This window comes from Manacus vitellinus, unplaced genomic scaffold (genome assembly GCF_001715985.3).
Source record: "Manacus vitellinus isolate BGI_N305 unplaced genomic scaffold, ASM171598v3 scaffold_58_pilon, whole genome shotgun sequence".
Classification (NCBI taxonomy): domain Eukaryota; kingdom Metazoa; phylum Chordata; class Aves; order Passeriformes; family Pipridae; genus Manacus; species Manacus vitellinus.
In genome coordinates, this window is record NW_021940671.1 from 3,414,503 (window position 1) to 3,423,499 (window position 8,997).

The 8,997-nt window shown below is 52.6% G+C and overlaps 1 protein-coding gene across 1 annotated transcript in view; it reads left to right on the forward strand.

The window, feature by feature from the left end:
* Positions 1-3,418, forward strand: part of RNFT2 (ring finger protein, transmembrane 2) — a 28,055-nt gene extending 24,637 nt beyond the window's left edge. The window contains exons 8-11 of the mRNA XM_029963294.1: positions 366-431; positions 1,350-1,451; positions 2,680-2,805; positions 2,929-3,418. Of these exons, the coding sequence (XP_029819154.1) occupies positions 366-431; positions 1,350-1,451; positions 2,680-2,805; positions 2,929-3,033 (399 nt within the window). The 3' untranslated portion in view covers positions 3,034-3,418. The remainder of the gene's footprint in view (positions 1-365; positions 432-1,349; positions 1,452-2,679; positions 2,806-2,928) is intronic.
* The last annotated feature ends 5,579 nt before the right edge of the window (positions 3,419-8,997 follow it).

Genomic DNA, 8,997 nt, shown 5'->3' on the forward strand with positions numbered 1-8,997 from the left:
TTCCCTCTCCTTTCTCCTCCCCTTCCCTTCCCTCTCATCTCATCCCAGGGTAGGAATGGGTCCATTTTATCCCTTCCAGACAACTGTCCCCCCCAACCTCTGCCCCTCTCCTTGTCCTCTGCAGCCCCTCCTTTGCAGTCTGTGTTACCAGAGGTTTTTTGGCTGCTCTTCCCCACTGTCACTTCACATTTATTACACATTTCATGATCACCATGAAATCGTTTTTTTGGCACCATTGTGACTTTTTTTTCCCCTCTGAGTATCCTTTTGGAGACACCATTTCCTGAGGTTCTGGACTGTAAACACACACACACACACACACAGAGTTTGTGAAAATTACCTGAAATGGGACCTTTTTATTGCAGTCCTTTGACATCTGTGGCCGTGTGGGAAGTGTCAGGAAGGCACTGAAGGTCCTTTGCACCCCCCAGGTAAGGAATGAGACATCAAAGAGCCATTTCAGAGGTGAAGCCTTGTTCCTGTGGGGTGATGGAGCTGAGGATTGCTCACAGAACACAACCACGTGCTCTGCCATGGCTGGACAAGCTGTTCCCTCCTGTCAGGGATGTTGGGAACCTTTCCTGACCCCTGCCCTGTCCCAGCTCTGGGAGAGGCTCTTCCTGCTTTGTCTGACTGGGAGCTCTGTGTAATATGGATTAATCCACTGAGGCCAAACCTGCAAGGACCTGACAAAACCTTGCAGTGCAGAGTGTGAGAAGGGCTTTAACAGGCTTTAACCCTGTCGTGCCTTTTGTGCAGTGACATTCCCAGAGATCAGGAATTATCCCAGGCACTGGTGTTTGGATCTGCTGCACTGACATGCTGGGACTTGTATTTTAAGAAGGGCCACACCACCACTGCAGTTTGTTAGAGCTCACCTGGCCTGTTCTGTGGGCTTGGGCTGCTCATTTTTTCCTCAGCATGTTTCTATTTCCCCCAATCCTGTCAAAATGTGGGAGAAACATTTACCCTCCATATTATCTAAAAAGAAAAGTGGGCAGCCCCTGGGTGCTGCTGCTGCTGCTTTGCTCTCTCCTGTGGTCTAACTTGCCAATAATAATCCCTCCCACTATCCAAACACCTCTGCAGGTGGTGCTGAGCTCATTAAGTGTCAGTATTGTTGCTGCACAAGTGGAGGCACCAAAGGGTGGGATCAGCTCGAGGGGCCAACCCAGCAGAGAGCACAGAGCTGCACGATCCACGTGCTGCTGCCCACACCTCCCTTCCCCACCAGGGACACAACCCCAGTGTCCTTCCCGGGCCCTGTGGGCTGGGAACAGCCGTGTTTTCACACTCCCTGAGCCTCCAAACCCTCGCTCATTGGGATTTCTCCCCCCTGTCCCCCACAGACCTACGGGGTCCGTGCCACCAGCCAGCAGTGCAGCGAGGCAGGAGACATCTGTGCCATCTGCCAGGCAGAGTTCAGGGAGCCCCTGATCCTCCTGTGCCAGGTAAGAGCCCAGGCTTTCCTGCTGGCATTCCTGTGGGTGTCCTGCAGCTGGGGAGAGAGGCACAGTCGCCCTGGGGGGCTCTGAAACCATTTGCTGGGTCTTGGGCTGGGTCCTGGTGGGTGTTTATTGCCCTGGCCTGGGTCACCGGTGGTTCTTGGCAGCTGAGCCACCCTTTGGGGGCTGACCAGCACTTTTTGGGGGGGAAATAGACTTGTAGGGCAGGAATGGCAGTTGAGGAATGCTGCAGTCCTGGCCTGGGCTGGGGGAAGCCCTTGGAACACACCACACTGCCTTGGGGGCTGTTAATGGACCAGAGGAGCCCATGGCAAGGCTGGAGGTGCTGCCCCAAGGTTTTCTCTTCAGGCTTTGCCTACTGGGGTTGGAATTGTGAGTCCTGGAGGGGCCCTGGCTGCTGTGGGGGTGTGAGCAGGAAAACCCCAGGCACAGGGAAGGGAGCTGGTGGGATATGAGCTCTCTTGTGGTATCAAAATAAAGCTCAGGAGCCTGTTTTTGGAGAGCTTCATGGAGAGCTTTTGGAGAGCTTTTATCCCATTAGACAACAGGGTTATCAAATTAAAGCAAGTGGGTCTCCTGTGCATCAAAGGTGCCTCTCAGCATTGCTGTGAACATCTGTGCAGATGTTCCTGAGCTGGGAGCCCCAGAGGAGCTGCCTTTGTGTCAGAGCTGAGGTTTGGGGAGTGACATTTCTGCTGACTCCACATGAGCTGAGCTCTCAGCTTCTCCTCATACTCCCTCCCTGCCCTATTCCTGCTCTTCCAGTGTGGGATTGGGTGCTGTGAGCTGGGGATCCACCCCTCCTGATCCTGGTGCCCAAGGCAGGATGGAGGGAGAACCCAGGGAGGGGCCAGTGCAGAAATGAGGGGAGAGATGGGGTGAAAACTGGCATTTATGGAAAGGGGACACTGGGCATTGGGAGCAGAATAAAGCAAATGCAAGGAGTGTGTGGGGTAAAAAGTGGGTAAAAGTGAAGACTTAAATAACTCAGGATGGAAACATGGCAGAGAAAACCTCTCCCTACTCGTTAGGCCTTTTTAACGTTTCTCTCTAGTGCCACATTAAGAACTAATAAATCCTTGGCTTTGGCAAACACACTGTTGTGCTGGTAACACTGGGATTTATTTTTCCATGTGAGCATTGCTGTTGTGGATCCCTCCCTGCTCCTAGGGAGGTCCCTGCTGCCTGGTGACACTGCCCCTTGTCCCCCCAGCACGTGTTCTGCGAGGAGTGCCTGTGCCTGTGGTTCGACAGGGAGAAGACGTGTCCCCTGTGCCGCTCGGTCACCGTGGAGACCCTGCGCTGCTGGAAGGATGGCACCACCTCTGCCCACTTCCAGGTCTACTGACACAGGGCCCCTCAGGCAGGGGAGAGGAAAAACCTGGAAAATCACCCCGTGCCCCCCCTGTTTAGCTGCCCTGTGTGTTTGTTGTCAGTCTTCCTCCCAGCTCGGTCCCTCCAGGAGCCAACGGAACAGTCGTCGCCGGCCGGGAACTCTGTCCTCAGAGGCAAGGAGATGTGGTTTGTGCCTTGGCTGAGCTACAGCCAGGGATTTTCCTGGAGCTGACGTGGTTATGAACTGCCTGGGATGTTTCCTGCTTCCCTGTCCTTTTAGTGTGGATAAATCCCACGTGGACAAGTGGATTTCATGGCTATGACCTGATGTGCTGCAGCAAAGCTGTGCCCGGCTCGGGCCTCTGCTGAGGTGTCTCACGTTATATGGCCCCAGATTCCCTGGATCCATAGCTTTGTAGGATGACACAGTGGCTGTTACAGAACCTCTGGGAACTCTTCCCAAGCAGGGCTTCAGAACTTCATGTCCAAAAGGTCACCTGGGGCTGGAGAGATGGCATTTCCCAGCAGCCACATGTGTGCAGTTGGTTCCACCAATGGCACAACTGTGGCTGCAAGTGTCATAAAATCATTAAAAAGTCAGGAAAGACCAGGCAAGTGAAGCTGGGAGTTACATTTATTTCTGTTGGGAATGTTTTCCCTTTTTAATTTTCGTGGTGAGGCTTTGTGATTTCCCAGTACATGAGGAGAACAGCGGGAGGCAGAGGGAGATTGAAGTGACAGAATAATGGGAGTCGAGCTGGTTTTGTCTGGGTGAAAAATCCAGCTCCAAACCAAGAGCATCCCACAGACTGAGGGGTCTCTGCACCTGCTCCTGGGTGCAGCCACTCCAGGCCAGCCCCACTCGCATCCAGGACCTGCCTGGGTCCCAAACCAGGAGAACTGGAGCTCCTGGAGGGATCCCTGCATTGGCAGGGAATGAAACCCTTCCTGTGGCTGAGGTGCTGCAGCAGCAGGGAGCTGCTGTTTGTTCTGGAGATTTCCCTGGCCCCAGGGCACCTCTGCTCCTGCTGCACAGCCAGGAAGTGCCTCCCTAAGAACTGTGGTGTTTTCCCAGCTCATTGCCATGGGAATGGCCCGAGGGGATGGTCCCAGCTGAGTGACAGTCCCACCTGAGTGACAGTCACCCCTGAGCCCATCCCCTGGGGGAGATGAGCTGGGTCTGCCCTCACTGGAATCCCCAGGGGGAGAATTCCAGCCACCAGGAGCTGGGGGCAACAGGATTAAACTCCACATTTCTTTGGGATGTGGCAGGAGGAGGGATGGGGGTGGGAGGCAGAGCCTGAGCAGGGAAGAGTCCAAATCTGGCTTGAGAGCTGTAGGGAAGCAGAGGAGGGAAAGCTTTGCTTTCCAAGACAAAGTGATTTGATTCCCATTACAAGGATCCTGTGAAAGCAGGGAATTAGCCCAAGGAATCTGGTTGCTCTCTGCAATGGGAATGGCCCCTCTGGGGTGGGGGAAGGCAGGAAGCAAGGCTGGCAGTGGGCACAGGAATGGGTGATAGCCTGGTGTATCCACTGGGAAGAGGGCAAAGGAGGGGATTCCATGGGCAGGCAGCTCCTGAAAGGAGTGCCAGTTTTCAGGGAACCAAAGGGTTGGTGCTTCTGCTTTCCAAGTGTTTGAAAAGCCACTTCTGTTTCTTTTTTTATCCTAAATGCTCCTGGAAAATGCGTTTGGGCAAGTGTAGGAGAAGGTCAGTGGGAGCCCAGCACTGCAGAAAGGGTGGGATAAACTGCTCCAGAATTAGTCAGTGATTAGGCAGGAAATCAAAGGGAAAGTCTGGGAATATTGTTTGAATTCTTAAAGTCTTTCTGAGAGGGGAAGACAATTCTACCCTCTCCTAGAACACGACACCAGAAAACATCCAGGAGGAAACTTCAGCTCCAGTGATGGGAATCCTGATTTCCCCAGGAAAACGGGGAGAGCTGTGGGAGGAAATCACTCAGAGAGAGGAAATAAAAACCCAGAGCCTTTTTTTTTTTTTTGCCATTGAACAGTTATTTTTCTCTCTTTTTTTTTTTTTAATAAAGTCCTTATAAATATGTACAAAGAGTCTCAGCATACGAAATTCCTTTTACAAAAGAGAGAAGAAGCCCCTTCCAAGCAGGACCAGGAGCCTCCAGGGGCTCTGCTCCTGCCTTGGGGAGGTGGAAACCTGCACAGTGACTCTGCTGGAGTTACACCCCCCTGCCTGTCATCCCTGTCATTCCCTTAGCAATGGACCTGGGAGAGAGACTGGGAAGTTCTGCAGTGTCCTAAGGATCGATGATGGGAAGGGTTTTGTGGTGAGCTGGTGTTTGAATTGACTGGAAAGGTGATGCTGGAAATACCCATGGAATTAAACCCCCCTGAGCTGGGTTTGCTCTGCTGAGGAGCCACTTGGAAGTGATGGTGTAACTAATCCAGGGTGTAACTAATCCAGGGTGTAACTAATCAAGGGTGTAACCAATAATGGGTGTCATTAATAAAGGCCATTTAACACCCAGAAGCTTTCAGTGAATATTTATCAAGCTGCAAAGTCACTTTGTGTAAATATTAAACCCCTCAGGGAACTCGAGCCCTCGGGTTTTCCTGCCCAGTGAGGTTGGATCAGTCACATCAGAATTCCCTCCCGTGTTCAAATAAATATTGTCAGGAAAAAAAAAGATCCACTTGTTTTGTGGTTTGTAGTTTAATTTTTTTTTCCTGGAGGTGGGGACTGGCCATCCTGGAACAGCAGCTTTTCCCACTCCTGGGGAGGGCAGAGCTGTGCTTGGAAGTGCTGGGATGTGAGATCCTTGTGCTGCAGGTGGAGTGTGATCCAAGGCACTGGGATTGTCCTGTGCTGGGAACAGGGCTCTGTCTGGGAACAAAGGTGGCCTTTGGAATGTGAGGGGCAGCACATGAGGATCCCTCCCCTCCACTTCCTCAGGAAGCCCAATTCCCATGGCATTCACACTGCCCCACCTCCTGGATTTTGAGCTGGCATGGCCAGTGTCCCCTCCTGGGGTGGGATGGGCAAGTCCAGCTCACCCCCAGCCCAAGGGGACATGGAAATGGGGCTGAGTCCGAGGCCTGGACTGCAAATCCCATTTGCTGGGAGAGAAGTGGCTCTGAGGAATGTTGTGCAGATGCTGTTCACCTGCTGGGGGGTGGGAAACAGCCAAAAGTTTGGACCTGGGCAGAAAATGTGTGTCCAGGATTTAATGTGGAGCCACAGGTAGTTTGTTATTCACATGTTGGGCTCCTGTCAACATCCTGGACAGATGTTTTAAAACCATTTCTAGGAAAATTCAATATTAAGGTGGATGTAACCTTTGTGTCCTCACTGTGGGCCATTTTGCACGTGGCAGTGCAGTTTTCCAGCAGGGAATTGCCTCATTCCAGGCTCTGTGGACACAGAGACTGCAGCAGTTGAACCAGTTCTGTCTGCACTGGGGTTGATCAGCAGGAACAGTCTCTGCCTCTGCCGGGGGTTTAAGACCCCTGTAATTTTTACTGTGATACAGAAACGTGATTTTAGTGTGACACAGAGACAGAACAAACTCACAACCCGGATGGAATCGATTCAAGAAGTGTTGGTGACTGCAGGGAATCCTTCAGTGTCGGGCTGGGCTGGATGAGGGCGATCCCTGCCCGGTGCTCTGCAGCAGCAGTGGGATGGGTTTGTCCTCCCCCATCACTCACAGCTCCCCGATTTGGGTGATTTGCTGCGTGTTTGTGTTGGTGACGCCTCTCCTGGGCACATAGAGATGTCTGACAGGAGGCCCGGTCCCATTCCTGATGGTTTTACCACTAAAAATAATTCTGGGAGCAGAGGGCGGGCTGTGGGATGGATGTGCCAAACCCCGGGCTGGGTGTCAGCGGGGCAGCCCGGCACTGACCCGGCCAAATCTCAGCAGCACGACAGGAGGTGACCAGCAGCCCACGCTGGGCTGCTTTCCCCCCTTGGAATACAGAATTCCAGCCTGTGCTGGGAGCTGCCTTGGCCGAGAGCTGCTTTAAAAATTCATCCAGGCTTTCCCCGCAGCCGCGGGAGCGCAGACAGTGATCTCAGCCCGCCCCGCTCCCGCTGAAATCCGAGCCGCAGCCTTTTGTTTTCCCTTTGGAAAGCGCTCCCTGGTCTTCCCAGCTGATCGAAACCCGGGGCTGTGAGAAAACAAACGGGGGGGAGAGAGGAACTGTGCTGGTTTCCTGGCCACGAGGAGGGTAGAGACGCTGCCCGGCTGCGGCAGGGCAGGGAATTCACGGGGAATTCACAGGGAATTCGCAGGGAGTTCACAGCATGCTTCCCTTGCCAGTACAAACATCACCCAGGGGGAGAGCAGATCTTCTAAAAACGATAAAAACACCCCCTCGTCAAAAAACGGCGGCAATTCAACAATAGCAATTACACCAGAAAATGTAAGGCTTCCACAAATCCGTGCCCTCTAGTAAGGAATTCCAGTTCTGTACAGGGAATTCTGGCTATAAAACTCCAAAATTAACCCTCAGTTCATGCTAAACATCCAGTTTGGAACTACAGAAGTGAAGCAAATCAGGATTTGGGGCACTGGAGCTGCTCTGGATTCCAGCTGGGAAGCACCCCAGGTTTGGCTGTTCCACGGCAGCACCACGTGGCTTTAACTTTTTTGCTGAGTGTTTGGAAGCAGCCAGGAGACCAATCCCCTGGGAGTTCTGAGGTCTGGGAATCTGACAGAGGGTTGGGACAGAGGGAGAACAGCCAAGCTCTGCCCTGAGGCTCATCCCTGACTTAGGGGCTCTCCCGAGGTGGGGCCTCGAGTGCAAGGACAGAACTTCCTCCCCTTTTCCATGGCTGAGCTGTTCCAGGGGAATTGCCTCTGTGGGAAGGACACCAGGAGCAGCCTGGAGGCTGCAGGGGCAGGAGAACCAGGGGCACTGCACAGGGAAAATGGGATAATGCATATTCCAGGGAGGAGTTAGTTACATTCAGAGCTGATAGAGGTGAGGAACCTGTGCCCTCGGAGGGAGCTGTCCCAGGATTGCCTGGGGACACCCCACGGGCTGGGGAAGGAGGACAGACCTGCAGGTGCCACATCCAGCCTTCCCCCAGCAGTGATTCCTGCTCTGATGGCACTGTGTGATTCCACACACACACACAGTTCCACCTCTGAGTGACTTGCAGAAACTCCTGGTTTTAAGACACTGCCCAGTCCAGCACTGGCAGCACTGCTGGAATCACTGCTGGAATCACTGCTGGAATCACCTGAGGCTCCTCCTCTTGCCAGAAGAATTTGTACTTATTTCAGTAGGAGACTGAGCTGGGAGGGGGTTCAGGATGCTGAGGATTACTGAGCATCAGGCCAAAAACAGCAGGAAAAGGTTTCCCGGGGTCCTGAGACCACCCAAAGGCTACAGACAGACAACCACGGAGCTCCAGATCCCTCCCAGCACCCAGAGCTCCTCACTGGGAACCACCTGCCCTGCCAGCACAGCCCTGGGGCTGTCTGGGGATCAGTAACACCCAGGAACTGACTGATCAATGTATGGATTGATCAGTATTGGGCTCAAACTCGGCAGGGAATCTTTGATAAGGGGAGAATTCGGCTTTCAGGTTCCTTGGAAACCTTTCTCCTGCAGCAGTGAAAATGCTGGATGAACACTCAGCTTCTTCCTGGGCTGGGAGAGGGGTGGGAAGTGTTTTTAAAAGGACAAGGAGCCAAACTTCCTTTGGAAATCAGGTTCTAACATTCTTTGAAAATGGCCCCACCTGCCACGGGAGGGTGAATTTTCTGGTGGAAATATCAGAAGCTTGGAAAAAATGTTCCTAAAAAACCTGTGCCCAGTCATTCCTGTGAGTAGGATCTGGTGATAACGGACCCAAAATCTGACAGGTAGTTTTGGCTGCAGTGAAAAAAGTGCTCAGTACCAGACTGAAAAAAAGCCCTTTGATTTCTAAGGCCAAGTTCTCCTGTTATCCCCTGCTCTAGTGATTAGAGTTCTCTCCCCTGGGTCACAGGATTTGGGACTGCTTAAACCACCATCCAGGAGAATTCCCAGCTCTGGAGCTGCAGGAAATGCTGCACCAGCAGACCTTGATGTGGAAAGAGCTGGTGTGTCCTTTCCACCTCAGTGAATGCTGCAAACTGTCAGAAGAAAAAAAAAAACAACTGCTCCAAAGGAAAAAAAAAAAGAGTTTTATAAAGTTCTGGGGGTAGACTATCTGGTTTAAGTTTCT